Source organism: Felis catus, chromosome A1 (assembly GCF_018350175.1).
Source record: "Felis catus isolate Fca126 chromosome A1, F.catus_Fca126_mat1.0, whole genome shotgun sequence".
Lineage (NCBI taxonomy): Eukaryota > Metazoa > Chordata > Mammalia > Carnivora > Felidae > Felis > Felis catus.
Genome location: NC_058368.1, coordinates 24,925,178 through 24,948,672, shown reverse-complemented (window position 1 = coordinate 24,948,672; position 23,495 = coordinate 24,925,178). Strand labels below are relative to the sequence as shown.

The window sequence follows — 23,495 nt, the reverse complement described above, 5'->3', positions numbered from 1 at the left end:
GGAAAACCTTTTTCAATTAACATTTGAACACGCTTCAATAAGCAAATGCTTCAAAGTATATGAGAAAAGTTAGAAACAAGGAAATTAAAAATGTAAATATTAAAGTCTTCCCTATCTCAGAGACTTTAAAAGCTCTCCCCCCAGATTTGTTTTCAAATTATTCTTTGATTTCAAACTGTCATCACACTTTCACCCACATCATCAAGTCTTTCCCAAACACCATCATTATCAAAGCCCAGGTGACACTGGTGAAAGTCTATTGAGTTATTTTCCTATTTCTCCCCTCTATTTGCACACTAAATAAATATCAAAATTTTCATGATATCTTTTCAACTGAAAAAAGAAAAACAGGGGACACAAAGTTTGACTCTATTAAAATATAACAAAAGAGGGTCTTAATAAATGGAAACTGTCCCTCCTCTTCCCCCAAAACTTACAAATATGACAATGTACTCAAAGCTACATACTACATAAATATGGCTAAGAAAGGAGAAACATATAGAAACCTCTTTTTAAATTATTAATTATTCCTGAAGCCTAATTACTAAAATTGTGTCAATAAAACATGTATCAATTCTAGTATCCTCACTACAATACAGAATGACATCTTCTTTTTTTTAATGTTTTTATTTATTTTTGAGAGAGACAGAGCACAAGGTGGGGGGGGGGGGGGGCAGAGAGAGAGGGAGACACAGAATCAGAAGCAGGCTCTAGGCTCTGAGCTATCGGCACAGAGCCTGACGCGGGGCTCAAACTCACGAACTGCGACATCATGACCTGAGCTGAAGTCAGATGCAGAACCAACTGAGCCACCCAGGTGCCCCTAATTACATCTTTTTGAGGCCTCAACTTTCCTTAGCACAAACGAAAACATAAATTATTTTAATCTGGATGAGTCGTGGCATATTAGGAAACTGTCAAATAATTAAACAATTAAAACTACATAAATGTACTAACCAGTACTAGAAGAAACCCCTACCCACTGAAGTTCTAAAATTAAAAGGCTTACATTAAAAATAAGGTCTCTTCATATTTATAGTTCATATTTTTGAAAGAAAAAACAGACCTCAGAAACGTATTTGATGCATAATCTGGGAGAATATTTTTAAAAAAGAACTTTCTAAAACAACCTTGCATGTTACTTGTAAATAGACTAAAACAATTCCAAACTGAATTCCAAACAAAACTAACAGAACTAAATTGACTACACTTCTTTGAGCAAGGCAATACTGCAGCACAGTGCAATAAAAATAATTTGTTAAAAAAGACTATGCACAGAGAATAGCCAATGCTGGCAACTAGGATAAAGTGAAGTAAATTAAACTGCAACATACACACTACCAAAAAAAGTATAAAGACAGTTTCTACAGCAACACCAGTTAATTTTCAACTGTTGCTAACTAGCTCCAACTCTACATGAAATGGAGAGTGGGGTTGGAGGAAGTGGGGGAAACATCCACCAAAAACCAATTCTTCAAATAAATGTAAATTAAACAATTTTGCTTTCTAATTTAACTGCCAATGCATACTGTAATACAAATTAACACTGACAACTTGTAAAAATTCTAATAACTTGTACATAAGTGGAAATAGCATCACTTATGGATTTTAGTGTTAATTTACTAATATGAAAATTGGATTTGCATATCTTAAATATGCAATCAACATTCATTTCGAATCAGCAATGATTAGGAAGCCAGTAAGAGGCATGCATTTGATAAAACTGGATCGTAACAGATCCACACGATAAAAGTCTAAGTTTCATGGTGCAACTATTTTTACAGACACAAACTGCTATATACCAGCATCAATATTCTTAGTAGTCTCTTGTTTAAATTGTCATGATATAATCTTAACATTTCAGTAAGAATTGGAAAATATATTAAAATCTACAGATTATATCCACAAAACTCTCCAAAATATTGTCGCTTAGGTACTAAAGCCAGTCATTTCAAATATTACAGAACTAGATTCCGCTAACTGGCACCATAAACATTTAGATTAACTGCAACGGTATCACGGTCTTTGAAAAGTGGAAGTGTGAAGATATTTTCCAAACTTTTAAAATTGTTTTTTTCAAAAAACCCCAAAACGTCTCAGACAGTATACGTCTATAATTTTCAGAAAGGTTCAAATTATCTGAAAACTTTGTAATATAACCCAAAAGCGTAAGCCGCTACGCTCCACAAAAAAAGACCCTACCAATATCATTCAAGTAATATCAACTTTGAATAATTTTCCAGCCACATAAATTATTTTAACCTGCTTTGGAAAGAGATCATGCCAAACAACAGACCCTCTCCTTTCGCTCCACTTTCCCCGGTTTCTGACAGGTTGCCAAAAGTAACTACCTAGGAATGTAAAGATAAAGCAGCACTCCTCAACCTCCAGGACCCGAATCTCTAAATGACCACTGTCGGGCAATAAGCAAGACCAAATACAACCAACAGCAAGATAATTTTTCCTAATAGATCTGGAATGCGTAAGAGGGAGCCTCTAAATCTAAGACCATATTCCTGCCCGCTTCCAGCTTATACAAATGCGAATACTGCGCCAAGGGTTCCCAAGCCCACAAATCGTAGTGTCCCGGCACAGCCTTTTGTCTGAATAGACCCGACTCCGTAGACAAGCTCGCCAGAATCAGTACAAGAGCGAGAAACGAAGCCTGAGCCGAAGGAGCTATTGCACAGTCAAGGGTGGGATGCTGAAGGAGAGCTAAAAATCCTGACGTGACCCGAGCGGGGATGTAGGACAACTCGGGGCCTCCCCATCTCGGGTCCGCCCAACGCCTTTCCCCCAGGACCCACACCAATTCACACAATTCAAGCTTACCTCCTCCCCGAGCTCCTGTCGCAAGCTCAGTCGGGAGGCGCTACCGCCACCACCGCTCCGAGGAGCGGGGGAGGCGACTCTCTGTCCCCGCGCCTGGACCCGGGAAGACGACGACGAGAAGGAGGTGCGCGCGCGACTCCCGGGAACCGGCCCTCCGCTGGCGACGGGCCCCCGGGGTGGCTGAGAAGCAGAACCCGCCCGCCGCTTCGCCAGGGTCAAGTGAGACTGACACGTAGGAAGAAAAAGAACGAAGAGAGACTGGAGAGTAAGAAAAGGAAACGAAAACACTACCAGGCCGCTAGGAGAACCGACTCAAAACGCCGCCGGAAGTCAAGTGTTTGTCCTGATCCCCTCTAGACCGCGGCAGCTTCCGGCCTCCAGATTAGTCGTCAGCGCGCAGGCACCGCCCCTTCGGAGACACGCCCCCGGGCGTAATGTCGGCTCCTAGGAGTGCCGGGGAAATCATCACGTCTGTGCTTGGTGAGAGACCCCCGGAGAGGCGTGCCCGAGCCAGGGGGGGGGAGCCAAAGTTGCCAATAAAAAGTGAATCTAAGAGAAAGAGTTTACGCCTTTTATTATATGATGTCTTACAATAAACAGCTGTAGTAAATGCACAAAATGCCACATTTGTTGTTGACAATAACTACAGCCATTCATTCACGTGCTCAGCAATGTGCACTGAGCGGCGATAGACGGTGTTTGTACTGTTGTTGACGCTCCTCCGCTTTCTGGGCCTTCGCTTATTACTGTAGAGCAAACGAGACACGGTTGTGTTTTTAAAGGCGCAAGGCAGTTCGTTGAAAATTTGGAGCAGAAATCCTTAATGTCCTAACCACCTTTCCTTTTGTGGTCCAATGATCTGCAAAAAACTAGTTATTAAAATTGCTTGAGGTCGATGGTCAAACGTCCTTAAAGAAAAAAAAATCGTATCTAGCCTCTTACATATTTTTTAGAAAGAAAAAAGCAATGTGAGGACTTTTCTGCCTTAATTTTAAGGTAGCGTTTATTTTGGCCTTTTCTTTGACAAAACCAAGGAATAGGAAAAAGCTTTTCTCAAAACTACGGATGAAACTTTAAAAAGAATTGGTACGATGATTTAGTCTTGTTGGAATCGGTAAATTAAAATATGGGAGAAGAGTGGAAAAATCAAGAGTATTAAACATTCTTGATGACATGCCCAGCTATCTTAGAGACAGCAGCAAGAGCTTCTGTACAAGTGGGTTTGATGTAACGCTCTGGCAGCAAGAATCCATATTTGCCTTTATCTCGAAGTTCAATTGTAAACGAGTATTTTATGCCCAAGTCATAGATCCAGTCATCCGAACCTCCAGGAGCTAGGTCTACAAGAAGAAAAAAGAAATTACTTTTTGAAATACAATGTTTCAAGTTAACTAACAAAATGGAATTTTTCCCCCTAAAATTAAAAATAGCTCTGCTTTTTTTCTGATTATTAAGTAATCTAAGTCTCTGGTAGAAAATGGAGACTGAAGAAAAACAGGTTAAGGAAGAAATTACCCATAACCCTGCCAAAGAGTAGTAATCACTATTAACATTTTAGTGTCTTTTTTTCCCCTCAGTGCATGCTTTAACATAATTTTTCCTACGTAAATAAGATCATCCTATACATGAAGTGTTGTAACATTTCTTCTTTTTTTACGTTTATTTATTTTTAGAGAGGGAGAGAGTGGGGGAGGAGCAGAGAGAGAATCCCAAGCAGGCTCCACACCATCAGCAGTGGGGAGCCAGACATGGGGCTCCAACTTACAAACTGCAAAATCATGAACTGAGCTGAAATCAAGAGTCAGACGCTTAGCCGATTGAGCCACCCAGGTGCCCCTGTAACATTTCTAAACATGATCTCTCTGACCATATTTATGTCTTAATGACTTCAAATCTATAATATCATTTTTTCATGATCTCATAGCACTACACTATAAAGCTGGATATAGTAATTATTTACTTGGAGACCTTTAGATTTTTTTCTGATTTCTAATTAATATAAACAACTTTACAATGAACTTTCTGGTTTTCACTAATTGCTTCTTTGCTTCTTTGGAATATTCTTTCCTAGAGGCAGATTTACCAGCCTAAGAGTATGTACTTTTTACAATTATGCTTCATGTTGCCAAATAATCTTCAAAAGAATTGAACCAATTTATACCTCCACTAGCAGGGTATGAATATGCCCACTTCCCTTCCTATACCATCCACAGGAATCATGCATTTCTGGCAATTCTATGGGTGAAAAATACCATAAAATCGCCTTGTTTCTTTGATTACCGCTGAATTGGACATTTTATTTGCTATATTTATTGTCCATCTTTATATATTTTTCTACTCGATTTTTCTAGTGTATATGTTGCTTATTTTTCTACTCGATTCACTTTATAGATTGTTTATAACAGCAATATTAGTGTTATTTGCCTTGTGTAATCTGTAAACTTTTTTTTTATTTGCTTATTTCGCTTTTGACTTGGTTTATGGCAGAGTATTTATCTTAAAATATTTTATCTGGAATGTAATTTGGAGAAAGACATGTTAGTAATCAATTAATTTTTTTTTCTAAGTAAGTTGTCAGATTCTCCAACCCTATTAATTGAATAACATTCTTAGAAGTGCCTCCTTTATGAGATACTAGACGTCCTTATATATTTAAGTGTCTTTCTGTTCTTCCTACTCCCTTCTGTTGATCTGTTTCTCCCAGGCTCTGTTCCGCAGTCTTAATTACTACAAGTTTATGATGTGCCTTAATACCTGGTTGGGGCAAATTCTCCTATTAGCCTCATTTTTCAGAATTTTACGAGCTCATCTACCAACTTTATTCTTTCAAATGAAGTTCAAAGTCATTTAACTGTTCATTAGGATTGCATTAAATATACAGACTAATTTAGCACAACTGACACATTTTTATATTGTCTTCCCACTCAAAAACATGCTGCATTTCTCCTTTTATTTATTTTCTTTTATGGTTACCAGTAAAATTTGCTAGGTTTTTCATGTAGATATATGGATTTATTTGTGTGTGTAGACACATATATGCATTCAACAATGAATTCACATATATGTATGTATCTGTATGTATATATGTGCGTGTGTGTATGTACATATAGAGGGGTATTTATTTTCTACCTGATTATTATTATTTTTTTATATAAGAGGGCTTTAGGTTTCTGTATAGTTAGTTCATAGTCAGCCACCTTACTCAACTTTGTGTTCTTGTTTTGTTTTGTGAGACAGAGTGTGTGTGTGCACTCAGGGGAGTGGTAGAAGGAGAGGGAGAGATAGAATCTTAAGCAGGCTCCACACCCGCGTGGAGCCCCACTCAGGGCTCAATTTTGTGACCATGACATCATGACCTGAGCCAAAATCAAGAGCAGAACACTTAACCAACTGAGCCACCCAGGTGTCCCAAACATTACTCAACTTTTGATTGTTACTAATATTTTTGGTTGATTTCAACTGTTTTCCAGGTAGACAATCATGTAACGTGTAAAGTGATCATTTTTGCCTCTTTCTATACCTATACTTGAATTAACTACAAAGGTATTTACCAAAGCATTGTTTATAATACCGAAAAATATCCATCAGCAGTGGATTAAATGAGTTATTCAGAACAACCACTATCAATATTTGGCATTTCTTCTTCTAGCCATTTTCTCATGCTTATGCACACAACCACACAGATGTATACTGAATGAATGAATGAATGAATGAATGAAAGAGTATGTAGAGATAGACTGATTTCACCACAACAGAAAGTTACTTTTAAAGCTCTTCAGCCCTGAGGCTCTATGGTTATGCTTTGGGGAACAACGGTAGAGAAGAGAATGGGAATCAAGAAAGCTCTGAATTGTGAAAGGAGGGTGTGGAGTGCCTCTCCAACAGAGCAAGGACCTGGGTCAGCAAAGGTAACGGTGGACCAGTGACATCAAGAGACAGACACACCATGTGGACCAATCTGGCCCCACTTTGTTGTGAGACATTTTAGGGGTAGTTGAGGAGGAAGAGGAAGATTCTGGACTTTCTACTAATAGGACATCCAGGGGTAAAGCAATTTATTGAAAATCATATGAATGTGATTATTAAGCTGAATGTATTTTTCTACTCCCGTAGATCATACCTGTTAAAGAAAACTTTGAGGTTTTGAATATTGCCTCAGGGCTTTTACACAAGCCATTTCCTCTCCTTGGTTTTCCCTTGACACCATTGTTGGGCAGCCACTTGTCAGGTAGGTCTCCCAGAAGTGTCACCTACAGAGAGAGACCTTCCTAGGTCACTTTAGCTAAGTAACCTCTCTCTCCTGCAGTCATCCTCAAATGCTTAAAGACTATTTTATATTCTTCACATATCGATGGGGTTATACTCTATTTTACTATTTAGTTGTTTACATCAGAGATTGGCAAACTTAACCTGTAAAGGACCGGATAGTAAATGCTTTAGGGTTTGTGGGCCACAAATTATGTCATAAAACTATTCGATACTACTGTCATGAAAGCTAACATAGACAATACATAAATAAATGCGTGTGTCTGTGTTCAGATAAAACTTTATTTTTGGGGGGTGCCTGGGTGGCTCAGTCGGTTAAGCGTGCGACTTCAGCTCAGGTCGTGATCTCACAGTTTGTGGGTTCGAGCCCCGCGTCGAGCTCTGTGTTGACAGCTCAGAGCCTGGAGCCTGCTTTGGATTCTGTCTCATTCTCTCTCTGCCCCTCCCCCACTCACTCTCTGTCTCTCTCTGCCTCTCAAAAATAAATAAGTGCAAAAAAAATTTTTTTAACTTTATTTTTGGATACTGAAATCTGAATTTCATATAATTTTAACGTGTCACAAAATCTCGCTATTTTGTGTTTTTTTTTCCCTCAACCATTTAAAAAATGGAAAAACTGTTCTTATCTCACAGGCCTGTGCCTCACAAGCAGTAAGCTGAATTTGACCTGTGGGTCGCAGTTTGTGGACACCTGGTGACATGTTTATTTTCTCTTCCTCTTTCTCCATCTCCCCCTCCAGTTTCAAAAGATAAAAATCATTATCTGTCTTCCCAATGTGGGTAAAAAGGAGTCCCCCAATAAATATCTGCCAGCAGAAATTAAATTTTAAGATATTTCTTAAGAGTTTGCCGTATATGAGCTATCATCAGTGTGATACAAGCAAAAGACATTTAACTATAATGTACTCTAGTGAGCACCGCCTGTCACTATCAAGCATCTAATGTAAAGAGTGTTCCTCAGATTTGTGTAGTGTTCAACCTGTGCAACCTTACACGGTGGCCATTGGCATCTTACACATTCTTTTAACCCTTTATGACCTTTCCTCCTTCCCTCAACTACTATGATGACAATTCTATAATCTCTACTCTGTAGCAATGAACACGATTTCTTAAATACCATTTTGTCTTCATTTATTTTTATTTTATTTAAAAAAAATTTTTTTTAACGTTTATTTATTTTTGAGACAGAGAGAGACAGAGCATGAATGGGGGAGGGGCAGAGAGAGAGGGAGACACAGAATGGGAAGCAGGCTCCAGGCTCTGAGCTATCAGCCCAGAGCCCGACGCGGGGCTCGAACTCCCGGACCGCGAGATCGTGACCTGAGCTGAAGTCGGCCGCTTAACCGACTGAGCCACCCAGGCGCCCCAATGTATTCATTTATTAATATAGCCTTGCTCAGTGCTGTCATAGCTATTATGCTTCCATTTCTAATTGTCATAATCCAACTATTTTACGTGTGGCCTGGTTTAAAGATTCCATTTAGAAAAATTAAATCCACACAGAAAAACCAAACACACGGATTTCTTTAGTAGCTCACAGTTCTCCAAGATGTTAAGAAGAAATACTTACATAAACTTTCTGAACCACTGCCATGTGTATATCTGGTATTTCTATTAGTATTCTCTATAGCACGGACTGCTTCACTGGCCACGAGAGACTGAAATCAATAGAATATGAAATTTCAGTTAATGCGCAGCTTTGGAGCAGGACAAGTAGAAGTTTCTTTTAAAAAATCATCATAGGGGCGCCTGGGTGGCGCAGTCGGTTGAGCGTCCGACTTCAGCCAGGTCACTATCTCGCGGTTCATGAGTTCAAGCCCGGCGTCGGGCTCTGTGCTGACAGCTCAGAGCCTGGAGCCTGTTTCCGATTCTGTGTCTCCCTCTCTCTCTGCCCCTCCCCCGTTCATGCTCTGTCTCTCTCTGTCCCAAAAATAACTAAACGTTGAAAAAAAAAATCATCATATACTAAATGAATCAAACTGTGTAGGTGAAGAAAAAGAAAGTATATTGGTGGTTGCTAGGGGGGTGAGGGTGAATGAATTGGGGGAGTGTCGGTTATATAAACTTCCAGTTAAATTTCCAGCTAAACAATGTGTAAGTGTATCACATCATCACATTGTACACCTTAAACTTACATGATGTTAAACATCAGTTATTTCTGAATAAAGCTAGAGAAAACTGTTGATATGAAAAATCTGCATAGTAAGAATAAATAAACTTTTATGGAAATCACAGTTGGGTGTCATTAAACATAGACTCTTCTCGGGGCGCCTGGGTGGCGCAGTCGGTTAAGCGTCCGACTTCAGCCAGGTCACGATCTCGCGGTCCGTGAGTTCGAGCCCCGCGTCGGGCTCTGGGCTGATGGCTCAGAGCCTGGAGCCTGTTTCCGATTCTGTGTCTCCCTCTCTCTCTGCCCCTCCCCCGTTCATGCTCTGTCTCTCTCTGTCCCAAAAATAAATAAACGTTGAAAAAAAAATAAAAAAAAAAACATAGACTCTTCTAGTACATTGAAAATTTGATTTAACTTGAAGAAAAAATAATTCTCACATGCATTTTTTAGGAGTTCATTTCTTATATACAATGAGGTATAACTGTATTCCAAAGGCAAACCGCCTGGGGTTACCCTATTCCTACACAAAATCATCACCAAACTTTAAATGCAACCTGTGTAAATACTACATATACCTAATGCTTACTTCGTTTCCTTCTCGCAAACTCCATTCTCTTCTTGGGTAAAATGCCTAATAACTACTAAAGACTCATCACATAAAAAGGATCACGTGCCTAGTGTGGAGCAGGCTAATAAGTAAGTCTGTTGTTCCACTACATTTGTTTCTAGCTTATCCAGACCTTTTGCGAAGTTCAGACTAGCATCCGCTGTCACTCTCTTGAATAACCCAGAGGAGTATCAGCGCATATTATGTTGTACCCCTCCTTTGTTCAAAAAAATTGTAATGGACCTCCAGTGTCTACAGAACAGAACACAAATTTATTCTGACATGCCAACAAGCGGACCACATCTACTTTCTGATGGCGTCAGTCTTTACTCTCACACCCACAGGGTCCCCTGAACACACTTTCTGCGGGGACGCATCGCCTCCGCTTTGAACGTCCTCCCTTCCCGGTCTGCCTATAGAATTCCTGTCTTTCCATTTCTGGCTGAAAGTGTATCTGTTCTTCGATGGCCATCGCCCTTTATTATGATGTTTTCTTTATAGTATGTCGCCCTTTAAGAGATGAGAAATTCCTCAGGGACAGGGACTTTATCCCCAAGCGTATCTAGCATTTCCTTCTGAATCAGTTAACGAGGCCACCCCCATGCTAGCCCCGTCAGAACTGAGGATCAGCCATCTGGGCCAACTTATTCAGTAGTCACTGCACCTCGAACATAGCTACTTGTAACATTTGCTCATGGCTGAGCTCCCTAACCATATCATGTTCTCTTAAAGGGCAGGGTCCTACCGAATGCTTCTCTCATCAGTGTCCGCCAAACACAATATTTTGCACCAAATAACTCAACAAAATACGTGTGACAACAGTAATCCAAAAATCAGGGAAAATCAGACTAGTTCTATTTCCAAATCATGATAAATATCCTTTCGTTTCTTCAAGGATGACACCAATAAAGGAGCTTTCCTTAAAAGTTTTCCTTTGAGAAGAAGGAAGAATTGCAAGCATCAAGCACGTTTATGTTCTAAATGCGCTATTTTCAGGAAGTGCAAATAACATTATATTTGTCATCAGCCACTGCTAGCCCTTAATGTGGCTATAGTTTATTCTTGTAAGAGAACCAGGACATAAAACCAACACCAAAACCAACCAAATAAACAAACAAAAACCCCAAAAACAAAAAACAAACAAAAAAACACCCCACAAATAATCTAATTAAATAATAGGCAGAGAACCTAAATGGATATTTTTCCAAAGAGGGCATACAAATGGTGAACAGATACATGAAAAGATGCTCAACATCACCATATATCAGGGAAATGCAAATCAAAACTACCATGAAATATCACCTTACACCTGTCAGAATGGCTATTATAAAAAATACAAGAAATAACAAGTGTTGGCATGGAGGTGGACAAAAGGAATTCTCGCGCACTGTTTGATAGGAATGTAAATCGGGGTGAACACTGTGGAAAACAATATGGAGGTTCCTCAAAAATTAAAAATAGAAATATCATATGATCCAGTAATTCTACTACTGGGTATTTACCCAAAGAAAATGAAAACACTTGCTTGAAAAGATACATGACCCTATGTTTATTGCAGCATTATTTACAATGGCCAAGTTATGGAAGTAACCTAAGTATCCGTTGATAGATGAATGCATAAAGATGTGTGTGTGTGTGTGTGTGTGTGTGTGTGTGTGTGCAATGAAATATTACCCAGCTATAAAATGGAATGAGATCTTGCCATTTTCAACAACATGAATGGATCTAGAGGGAATTATGCTGAGTGAAATAAGTTAGAGAAAGACAAATACCATATGATTTTACTTACATGTGAAATCTAAAAAACAAAGCAAATGAACAAACAAAAATATGGAAACAGAGTCACAAATACAGAGAAGAAACTGGTGGTTGCCAGAGGGGAGGGGGTTGGGAGGATGGATGAAATAGGTGAAGGAAATTAACAGGTACAAACTTCCAGTTATAAAATAAATAAGTCATGGGTTAAAAAATACTGCATAGGGAATATAGTCAATAATATTGTGATAATGTTATAGAGTGACAAATCGTAACGACACTTACTGCAGTGAGCATAATGCATAGACTATGGAATTACTATGTTGTACAACTGAAACTAACATAACATTGTATGTCAACTATATTTCAATAACAAAAACGTACAAATTTAAAAACATAAAAAGAGAAAGAGGAAGGAGAACCAGAATAAAATGAGTAAGAAACAGAACACGACATAAAGACCAGAACTTGGGCAAGAATCAGACTGTTGCCATAACCCTTCCATTGCCTGGAAGGCATCTGCGGTGAGAATTCGGCCAATCCCAGCTACAATCCATCAAGAACCCTTGCATCCTTTGCCATCAACCCAAACATAGGACATGTGGGACCAAAAAGGAGTGAGGGGTTAGCAGACAAAATGAGTCGTCTCTGAACTTCTGTATCATTCACTACATTCCAAAAAAAGGTGGGGGGGTGGGGGGGGGGTTCTCGCTTCAGTGTTGAAATTGGAGGTGCTTTTACTAGGACCAAACCCCTGGGGGTTAGAGAGGGCAGTGTGCACACAATTCCCGACGTTGATATCAAATTAATGAGTGTGGTACCAGGACTTGATCTATCTGTTGTTGAAAGCGAGGTACCACAAAGCAGACCCACAATTCCAGAGACTCTCGTCCTTGCTGTTAGGGCTTTATATGTAGATCAGTTCCACGGGGAATGGTTCCCCCTGACCTTCAAGCAGTATGTCAGTTATTTTCTTAGATACCCATTTGCTGGACTGAAGTTCTTGTCCACAGAATAGGACCCATTCTTTATATTCCCTCAGTGAACCCTGACCCAGGGTGACTCTCAGCAGAACGAGATCAAAACAGAAAGCATCTTTCCATCTGTCCTCCAGAGGAGAAAATTTTTCCCACAGTTTTTGATTCTTGAACTTGGTATTATTTTATTTCTGAAATGCCAATGAAAAAAAAAAAAGATAATTGAGTAGCACTTACCAGCTCCTCGTGGTCTTTGGTTTTGCTTCTATTATAGGAATATGGAAACACTATCTTCTGGGAGTATGAATGCATACTGATGTAAGCCTTAATGTGGTTGATGTTTTTTCTCAAGAAATTGGCCATTGCCTTCACTTCTGGCTCTGACTCAGGGTAAGGGCCACAGTAGGTTTCCGAGCAAGAGAAACTTGATGCACCTTCCTCTGAAGTGAAATGGATAGAGTGGGATTAGCAAACGCCAGTATAATTTGTGATTTCCCTGACAATGCATCCTCCTAATATCCATGGTGTAAAATTTTTAGAGAAATGGATTAGACAGAGCTCTGTAAAGAACATATTTATGTTTCTATTGAAGCAGATGTTTCTATGCCCTCAGAACAAACACTCCAACAATCGCTGCCTGGGGACAGCCATCTTGCACCCTTTGTGAAAGTGGCTAAGGACGTCTCAGAGATGTCAGCCCTGCCTCCAAACCTGTGGTTCTGTGAGATAAAGAAACCCCATTTTTTTAGAAACCCCATTTTCTTTAATCCAGTGTGAGCTTGGTTTTTCTGATATTTGTAGTTTAAATTTTTTTTTCAACGTTTATTTATTTTTGGGACAGAGAGAGACAGAGCATGAACGGGGGAGGGGCAGAGAGAGAGGGAGACACAGAATCAGAAACAGGCTCCAGGCTCCGAGCCATCAGCCCAGAGCCTGACGCGGGGCTCGAACTCACGGACCGCGAGATCGTGACCTGGCCGAAGTCGGACGTTTAACCGACTGCGCCACCCAGGCTCCCCTGATATTTGTAGTTTAAAAATTACTAATCAATGTGGCCCATAAAAGGAGTCTCATTTGGGAACTCAGACTATACAGGTCTGCCTTCCGTACTACTTGCTAAGGAGGTTTGGCAAATAAAAGAAGATGGAATGTTCGGGGCCGGAGTAATGTTTATTCATCCTTTTGAGAAATTATAGTATACATCACTTTGGATGGTAGCCTGCCTCCTACCCCTTCACCGTTCTTCTTTAATTCACAGGGGTGGAGCCTCAGGGAGCCACCTCTGACCCCAAACATTATTCCCGCCTGGAAACAGTTGACTAATCTTGAACTAGGTCCCTAACTTGTGTTCTGTCACTCTGAATCCCTCCGCTGATAACTTGGTATCGAGAGGAAGATCCTAGCGTCAGTCCAGCTGCACTCTAGAACAAAGAAAACACCAGCTGACCTGAACTCTAAGATTTACACACAGTATCTCATTCACTCCTCTTGGCAACCCTATGAATGAAATACTGCTGTTTCAGGAGATGCAAAGTGAACATTCTTGGCAGAAAGGACCTTTTACGATAAGAGGCTAAGTGGCATATTGTTAATCACCCAGCCGCTTGATCCTAAGCTTGGTGTTGCCATTTAATAGCTATATGGCCTTCGGTGAAATGTTTTAAACCTGTCTGAACCTTGATTTTTCCTATCTGCTAAATGGCAAAGTTATACATTTAACGTGGATTTCATGAGGATTCAGTACAATGTATATGAGGTGCTTTGCATGGTGCCTTGTAAATACTAAGATTCAGTAATCATTGCTTTTCCTCCTCATGGTCTTTGTCTCGCGTTGTCGTCGTGGTCACCATCATCACCATCATCATCATGTGGATTAGAATAAAACAAAAACCCATTGTGCTTTGCAGGGATGAATGGAGAGAGAAAGGACTCACAGAGCTCACAGAGCTCACAGAGCTCAGCTGTTTCTGAAGCTTGTTGCCCTTGTCCTGGGGTTCCATGGTCTACTCCATTATCCTTACAGGTCCTGCCTGCCTCAAGTTTGCTCTGATTTCTGCCTTTTATTTGCAACAGAGACAACCTTAATGTTTGTGAAACATTCTTTTCGGCACAAGAAAATATGTGCTAAACATCCAAGGCCTTTCCAAGTATTTCATTTGTATTAGTGGGTTTTTTGTTGTTGTTGTTTTTTGTTTTTTGAGAGAGAGAGAGAGAGAGAGAGAGAGAGAGAGAGAGAGAGAGAGAGAACTCTAAGCAGTCTCCACTGTCAGCATGGAGTCAATACAGGAGTCAGTCCCACAACCCTGGGATCATGACCTGAGCTGAAATCAAGAGTCAGACACTCAACCGACTGAGCCACCCAGGTTCCCCCATTTGTATTTTTAACCAATAATGTGATCAGACCAACCATTCTGATAGTTTCATATCCTTTGATTACTCCTGCCCTTTTCCCCCTGATATATAGTTTTAGAGAGTAGAGATTCTACGTTAGGAGTAGGGGGACATCAAAGAGATGAAGGAACAGGTGGTCCCCTAACATGAATCCTCAAACCAGAGCCGTTCCGTGGAAACATACGGCAAGTTACGTATTTAGGTTTTCAAGTGACTGTGTGTTTCAAAAGCAACAACCTATTTTAATAATACAACTGATTTCACCCAATAGGTACCAAGTACAATCCTTTCAAACACAGTCAATACAAAAATTGTTCACAGCATACTTTAGGCTCCTTTTTTCACACCAAGTCTTTGAAATCTGGTGTGTATTTTATACTCACTGCACATCTCAATTCAGACAAGCCACATTTCAAGTGTTCAAGGGCCACATGCAGCTAGTGACTACTGCAGTGGACAGAGCAGCCTCAGACTCTCATTCTGTGACTGTCATTCTAGAGGTTTCAAGTATTTCGGTAGAAAGATTCATGGGGAGTCAGGACCCTGGAGTCCGGGACTGCTTTGCTCCTAAACAGACATGTCGATCTGGGCAAGCTATCGCATCTGGCTCAGGTGAAGGTGCTTCATCTGTAGCGCTTGGTCTCCCAGATCCCTTCGAGCTTAAGTATTATCTCATCTATGAACCCTGGAATAAAAAGATATCTAGTACAGGCAAGTTCGTAAAACAGAGAGTAGAGCAGACATTACAGGGACTGCAGTGAGTAGGAAACAAAAAGACATTGCTGAATGGTCACAGAGCTTCTGTTTGGGCTGAAGAAAACTTTTGGAAATGGATACTGGTGATGGTTTCACCGACTGGATATACTTAATGCTTCAATGTGCTGAATGGTGAAAATGACAAATTTCACGTTATATGTATTTTAGCGCCATAAAAGCGAGTAAAAAAACACTGCGGTCTCGTGGGAAAGAAAGAAAGGATTTTCCACTGTACAATAGCTACCAAAACTTTGCAGTTTAACTTAACATCTTAGAAAATGAGAGGATCTCTCTTAGGAAGTTTGAGACCAGAGGTCCTCACAAAATGCTACCTGTTATGGACTGAATTCTGTCTCCCCAAAATTCACGTATGCAAGCCCTAACCCACAATGTACTATGTTTGGAAAGAGGGCCTTTAAGAAGGTAATTAAAGTTGAAGGAAGTCATGAAGGTGGGGCCCTGATCGAATGTGGCTGGTGTCCTTTTAAGGAAAGAGAGAGACACCAGAGATGTGCACAAAGAGAAAATGTCAAGTGAGGACACAGTGAGAAGGTGGCCATCTGCAAGCCAAGGAGAGAGACCTCAGGGCAAACCCACCCTGCTGACACCTTGATCTTGGACTTCCAGCCTTCAGATCTGCAAGAAATAAACTTATCTTGTTGGAGCCATCAGCCTGCGGTATTTTGTTAGTGGCAGCCTGATCGGTCTAAGACAACTCACCTCCATTCCCACCTCCAACACATACACACACACACACACACACACACACACACATACAATTTTAATACAGAGGAAGGGGGAAGTGAACATGAAACAAATAAACAGGCTTGATATGTCATTTCTCATTAAAGAGTAAGGTGCTCTTTGAGATTCTTAAAAAAAAAAGTATCATAAAGGCGTGTTCTAGTTGCAGGGACAAGGAAGTGAGAAGATTTAGTTCTTTCTCACTGGCTTGCTTACACACTACTATAGAGATACTGGGGTGGTAGGGGCCACCTGGGCGGCTCAGTCAGTTGAGCGTCCGACTTCAGCTCAGGTCATGATCTCGCAGCTTGTGGGTTCGAGCCCTGCGTTGGGCTCTGTGCTGACAGCTCAGAGCCTGGAGCCTGTTTCAGATTCTGTGTCTCTCTCTCTCTCTGCCCCTCCCCCATTGGCACATACGCACTCACTCTCTCTCAAAAATAAATAAACATAAAAAAATTTTTTTTAAAAGAGATACTAGAGCACCAGAGGAAAAAAAAAGAGTCCTTATAATTACTTTTTGTTTTATTTGCTTGCTGTTTCTGTTTCTAACTCTTGTGATGGGTAGTAATAAAGCGCCATGCCTCAGAGCGGCCTCTGGTACTTCTTGATGGCAGGAACAATGTATTTAACGTCTTGGCTATTCAAATTTTTTATGGCTTCGCCGTAAAAAAGTATTAAGTGAAACAGAGCACCAAAAGAACTTCCAGATAAAAGAAGAAGTTCCAGAAGGCAACCTATAACAGAAGAGTGATTCTCAGACATAGAAGAATCGTGATAACTTTGGAATCAGTCAGCCTGGCTTCATAACCCAGGTCTGTCACTTCCTAGGTCTGTGATCTTGAGCAAGGGATTCAACCTCCCGAGTCTGGGATTCTCCATCCAGGATACACAGATAATGAAACCTAGGGGGAGACATATGTAAACGGCGCTGCACTTAGTAACTAACAGCTCTATTCAGATCTATTGTATATTCGCTGCTGCTTCTCTGACCCCCTGCCCAGTTATCACTGCTGTGGCAGAGTCTTTGGGCCCCAGTGGGTACTTTTATGGGACAATCTTAAGAACGGCTCTCACAGGGGCGCCTGGGTGGCGCAGTCGGTTAAGCGTCGGACTTCAGCCCGGGTCACGATCTCGCGGTCCGTGAGTTCGAGCCCCGCGTCGGGCTCTGGGCTGATGGCTCAGAGCCCGGAGCCTGTTTCCGATTCTGTGTCTCCCTCTGTCTCTGCCCCTCTCCCGTTCATGCTCAGTCTCTCTCTGTCCCAAAAATAAATAAACGTTGAAAAAAAAAAAAAAAAAGAATGGCTCTCACAGAGAAACCACTGAGTGGCTCCCTTAATCACAAAAGGAGTGAGTCCGAGGGGAGATTAACTGCTCCTTCCTCTGCTTGCTTACTACATCTGTAACTCTCTTACAACAACTAAATCATTCCTATATTCATTTAATTAATTTCTGCGACTCCCGCATGTGCCAGGCACTGCACTGGGTGGTCCCTTCCCTCACTGAGTCTCTAGCCTAGGGAAGGAAGGAAATACGGAAATAAGGGGGGGTACTCTGCGGTGAGGTTTTCACATGCACTCTGAGACAATGATGAAACGTTCAAAATCACACATTTTCTCTTCTGTTTTGAAAAGAAATATGTACACTCACGTACACAGCACTGTGTAGGGCAAAGGGGTGATTAGACTCAAGGTTATCATCAGGTTTAGTTCTGTAGCTGTTTTTTTTTTAATTTTTTTAACGTTTATTTATTTTTGAGACAGAGAGAGACAGAGCATGAACGGGGGAGGGTCAGAGAGAGAGGGAGACACAGAATCCTAAACAAGCTCCAGGCTCTGAGCAGTCAGCACAGAGCCCGACGCGGGGCTCGAACTCACGGACCGCGAGATCGTGACCTGAGCCGAAGTCAGATGCTTAACCGACTGAGCCACCCAGGCGCCCCTGTAGCTGTTTCTTAAATGTAGTAACTATGAAATACAATGGGGGTGTGAACCAACACCTACCTCCCTGAGAACAGACAATGTTCTGTTTTGTCTTGTTTTGTTTTGTTTTTTGTTTTCTTGTGTGTGTGTTTGTTTTTTTTTTTTTTGAGAGAAAGACAGAGATTGAACGGGAGCAGGGGGGAGAGAGCTGGGGTGGGGGAGAGAGAGACAGAGACAGTCCCAAGCAGGCTCCACGTCTGACACAGGGCTCTATCCCACACCCTTGGGATCATGACCTGAGCAGAAATCAAGAGTCAGATGCTGAACTGACTGAGCCACCTAGGTGCCCCCAGATAATGTTCCTGAATGCCTAAATCAATATCCACTGAGTACTTTGACTCATTCAAATCAATAAATGATAGGCTCTTGCTATGCCAGACATAAATTCATGGTATTCATAAAAATATTAAATAGTGAAAACAAAAGAAAATGTTTTTGAATGCTGTGGAAGTAAGCCCTTTCCTATGCAATTAAAAAGGAGAGCTACTCACCCTACCCTGGTCTTTGATACTCTAATGATGAATGTTATTTTTTCTTTAAAGTAGGATTTTTAACAGTCGCTTCATTATTATTCTAGAAAAGTAGAATATTAGCATTTTGAAGCTAAAAGGGACCTTAAGGAACCAGCCTAAGTTCCTTTTTCTTTTAATGTTTATTTTTTTTTTTATTTTGGGGAGAGAGCGAGAGTGCGAGTGAGTGAGCACAAGTGGGGGGGACAGAGAAAGGGAGACACAGAATCTGAAGCAGGCTCCAGGCTCTGAGCTGTCACCACAGAGCCCAGTGCGGGGCTTGAACTCATGAACCGTGAGATCATGACCTGAGCCAAAGTCAACCGACTGACCTACCCAGATGCCCACCAAATTCCTTTTTTTAAAGACGAAATGGAAGGGCGGAGGGGTTAAGGTGAATTGTGCATATTTACAGCACTGCACTTAACTAAAAAGCCTATTTGAATTATTTCCTGATTTAGATAGGCCTCCCCTGTAATTACTCTGAATTAATAGGCCTTTCTCTGTGAATGTCCCCTTTCAAATGAATGAACATTGCTAGAAATAAAGCAAACGACCTACCACACCAGTGTTTGGAAGCAAAGTTCCTGTTCAGGTCTGTTCCGATGCAACGATTATTTTCATGAAAAGACCGGTTCTTTCTCCACATTCGATTCTAAACAAACAAAATACTGATAACCAGGATGGCCATGTTTGCAGTTCAAGCAAAGACACAACTTCTAAAGCCTAAGTGACCAGAGTTGTGTGTCTGTCCTGCAAACCCATCACTCTGCTCTGCCACTGTCCTCACAGCGTTCCTGTGCACACCCCTCTCTCTATCCAGGTCTCGACCATGTTCTCTCAAAGCTATTTCAGGGTGAACCAGATGAAATGGGGATATTTAATCAGTTTTGACCCATACCAACAGAAACTTCATTTGGCTTTGCAAGGCTGGTTATTGGTTCTCTTTAAATCTTGTTTGCTTCCATTTTAATTTCTTCTGAGAAAAGGAAAATAACTTTGTGTTTCAATGAGAATGAAAATGATGACTCATGAGTCTCAATGCTCTCTTTATTTTTTTCATATTTATACTTAATTTTTATATTTATATTTCTTTTTAAAATAAAGTTTATTTATGTTGAGAGAGAGACTGTGTGTGTGTGTGTGTGTGTGTGTGTGTGAGAGAGAGAGAGAGAGAGCGAGCGAGCAGGGGCAGAGAGAGAGGGAGACAGAGAATCCCAAGCAGGCTCTGCACTGTCAGTGAGGAGCCCGATGTGGGGCTCAATCGCACAAACCATAAGATCATGACCTGAGCCCACATCAAGAGTAGGATGCCCAACTGACTGAGCTACCCAGGCACCCCTCAATGCTCTCTTTAGATTGAATTAAACTCTCTATTTAAAAGTGTCAGGAGGTGGAGATGTGAAGACACTTCTAGCCCAATGGTTCCTTTGATTGTACTGATTCGATCCTGGTGTGTGAACTCAAAGCGAATTGCCCCATTGGGTTCTTGGGGACAAACTGAGAAATCTGATCATGTACACAGTTGCACAGACTTTGTTTAAACCTGCAGTTGAGATGACGTGGCAAATTTACCCTGCTGTCATTAACCCTCTGCCCAGTTTCCCGGTCCGCTTCCAGCGGGGGGCTTATGGTTTAGTAGCAAGAATTACCCTGGAGAAATTAGGTTCTCACACTGCAGGGACTAAATGACAGTTTTAAGACACAGAGACAGTGGGAGGGTAGGAATAGCTAAGGAAGGCCTAATTTTACTGTGATTCAAGTAAAGGAACAAGTCTATCATAACATCAATCTATGACTGTGATCGTTTATTGGACACAAATTTGTTAGGTACTGTTCTAGGGATTTCTCATTTACTTAGCTCAGGATTTGCCCAGTCCTCCCTACAAGCTTTTATTCAGTGTTCCTTTCACTTGCGATAACTTTTGCAATCAATCTCCTTCACCATTTCCAGCCATTTCTTCTGCAAAAATTACCTCTTCCTCTTCCACGAAACAATTTTTGTCCAACCCTGTATGTTTCCAATCACTCTGATTATTCTCATTCCCCTTAGTGTTTACATGTGCGTCTCAGGAGGCTTTTCTGAGCTTATATATGCTCAAATATGCTTTGATGCGCTCCTCATTAAATTAGAAAGGACTGCACTTCCATTGCTTGAGTAATTTTCCTGAATCATGATGTTGATGGGCTAGAAATACCATTGATAATGGTTTCCAGTATAGATGAGATTGACTAGGAAACTCACGCATATTAGATGTTCACGATTAAATTAAAGGGTCCTAAGGTTTTAAATTCACGTACCAGTTAGAATGTGATTCTGTCAGAATGTAAGTGCAGTTAAAATGTTTCTCTCAATCTTGCAATTTATGATTTTATGAATCGAAATGCTATTCAAATGATTCCTAGATCTAGGCGGTGTGCATTGTTGTAGCTAATGTCACAAAAGGAGATACAACCAGACATTATGCAGAACACAGAATCACTATGAAACAGTCCTGCCAAAAAAGTCAAAGCTGAATCTGGTTTATCCCCTACTATCCAAATTTCAAATTTTAGAAAATGCAGAGGACAGAGGAGTGTTAAATTGCAACATGGCCATGCAATTAGCAAATCCAGACAATGTGAAACCTTGTCTTCAATGAATAAATTGCAAAGAAAAATTTGAGAGAGAGAGAGAGAGAGAGAGAGAGAGAGAGAGAGATGGAGGGAGAATCTATGGAATAAAACAGAATTAAAATATACCTAAACCAATCACAATATATTGGCCTTAACTGGATCCTGAATCAAAGAAAATTTTTCTAAAAAAGTTATGAAACAATTGCAAATTTAAATTTGATTGGACATTTTCTGATATTCAGTATTGTTAATTTTTAGGTACAATTGTACTGTGCTTGTTTTAAGACCTATTTTAGAGATGCATCCTGAAATATTTTTGCTGAAATGATATGGTATCTGAGATTTGTTTCAAAATAATATGAATAAGGTAGAATTGGGTTGGGGATATAGACAAGAAAATATTGGCCATGAGCTGATTATTGACGAAGTTGTGTGGTAGGTACAGAGGAATTTACTATACAATTATTCCCACTCATATGTTTGAAGTGGCCCATAATAAGAATTTAAAGATATTTATATCTTAAATAAAACCATTGTGCCAAGATCCAGGATTCTATGAATAATTCGATCGGTGCATCCTTTATCCCCAACTAGGGCATGTTTTGTTTTCTTTGCCTTTACCTACCTTTTTCCATGTGAAGTCATAACCATCCACATTAACTACCGGCATCACATAGAAATCCATTTGTGTCAGAAGACTGGTGTACAGGGTTTCTTTCCCATAGAATTGAGTTACCTACAAATTAAACCAAGCATGTTTAATAATATCTCTCTTAAGTCCTTCTAAACTTAGTCTGTTTCCTTTATGCATTATATATTTTTTAAAACATCATTTCGCATGTTTGGATTTGCATCTTTAACTTTCAGGAAGAATATTAATTCCTTGACAAGTCTGAACTCAGGGCACTAGACTGCCCAATGGTGGCGAATGCCTTGGATAGGGGACAAATGGTCCTCTTATTTATTGGAGGCAGAAAATAGCACCGTATGTTTTCTAAAATTTTCTTCTTCAAGAAACAAAAAGAATTCTAACTTAGATGTAATTCCATTCCTTTTTCAATAATCTATATATCAATCAGAGTTTAAACTAACTTTGTCTTACGCCCAGATATGACTACATAGTTTCTACTTTGTCCTTATAACATGGGGAGTCAAAATGTTCATTTTAATTCTTTCAACAAATCTATGAAACACACATTCAAACCCTCACTTACCCATTCTGTTTGGAGTCCTGCTTCTTGGACAAAAAGCTCCAGAGCTAATATGGATCATCTGTCAGAACCTAATACTCCCCCTTTGACAATCACTAATCAACTTCCTATCTCTGTGGATTTACCCATTCTAGCTATTTCATATAAACGGAATCATCGAATGCATGGCCTTTGTGTCTGGCTTCTGTCACTTAGCATAATGCTTGCAAGAGTTGTCCATTTTGTAGCATGAGTCAGTATTTCATTCCTCTTCACTGCTGAATGATGTTCCATTATAAGGATATTCCACATTATTTTATCTACTCAGAGGTCGATGGGCACACTTTTTGACTATTATGAATAAGGATGCATGAACATCTGTAAACAAATGTGTCTGCTTCTCTTGGGTGTGTACCTACTAGTGGAATTGCTAGGTCACATGCTAATTCAATGCCTAACCTTTCAAGGAACTGCCAAACTGTAAAATAGTGGCTGCACTGTTTTACGATCCCAACAGCAATGAACGAGGGTTCTAATTTTTCCACAGCATTACCAACACTTGTGATTATCCTTTTTGAACTTTAGCCATCCTGGTGGGTCGGAAGTGATACGTCCTTGTGGTTGTAATTTGCATTTCTCTAATGACTGATGATGTTGAATACCTTCTCATATGCTTACTGGCCATTTGTATATGGCGAGTTATCTTTTCAGATATTTTGCCCAATTTTAAATTGGACTATATGTCATTTTATTGTTTATTTGT

The 23,495-nt window shown here is 40.4% G+C and overlaps 2 protein-coding genes across 10 annotated transcripts in view; both read right to left on the bottom strand.

Moving 5' to 3' along the window:
* The window catches only part of ZC3H13 (zinc finger CCCH-type containing 13), a 97,871-nt gene extending 94,627 nt beyond the window's left edge, over positions 1-3,244 (bottom strand). For 6 of the 9 annotated variants that reach the window (XM_019826627.3, XM_019826640.3, XM_019826649.3 and 3 more), the window contains exon 1: positions 2,833-3,192. The gene's annotated coding sequence lies outside the window, so the exon portion shown is untranslated. Of the gene's footprint in view, positions 1-2,832 lie in introns of all 9 variants that reach the window. The other 3 variants (XM_019826636.3, XM_019826634.3, XM_006927298.5) reach the window with 3 other exon arrangements.
* Positions 3,245-3,389: 145 nt separating this feature from the next.
* The window catches only part of CPB2 (carboxypeptidase B2), a 51,422-nt gene continuing 31,316 nt past the window's right edge, over positions 3,390-23,495 (bottom strand). Inside the window, exons 7-11 of the mRNA XM_019826669.2 lie at positions 22,168-22,278; positions 19,488-19,581; positions 12,785-12,987; positions 8,669-8,756; positions 3,390-4,172 (exon numbers count right to left, since the gene is read on the bottom strand). Of these exons, the coding sequence (XP_019682228.1) occupies positions 3,988-4,172; positions 8,669-8,756; positions 12,785-12,987; positions 19,488-19,581; positions 22,168-22,278 (681 nt within the window). The 3' untranslated portion in view covers positions 3,390-3,987. The remainder of the gene's footprint in view (positions 4,173-8,668; positions 8,757-12,784; positions 12,988-19,487; positions 19,582-22,167; positions 22,279-23,495) is intronic.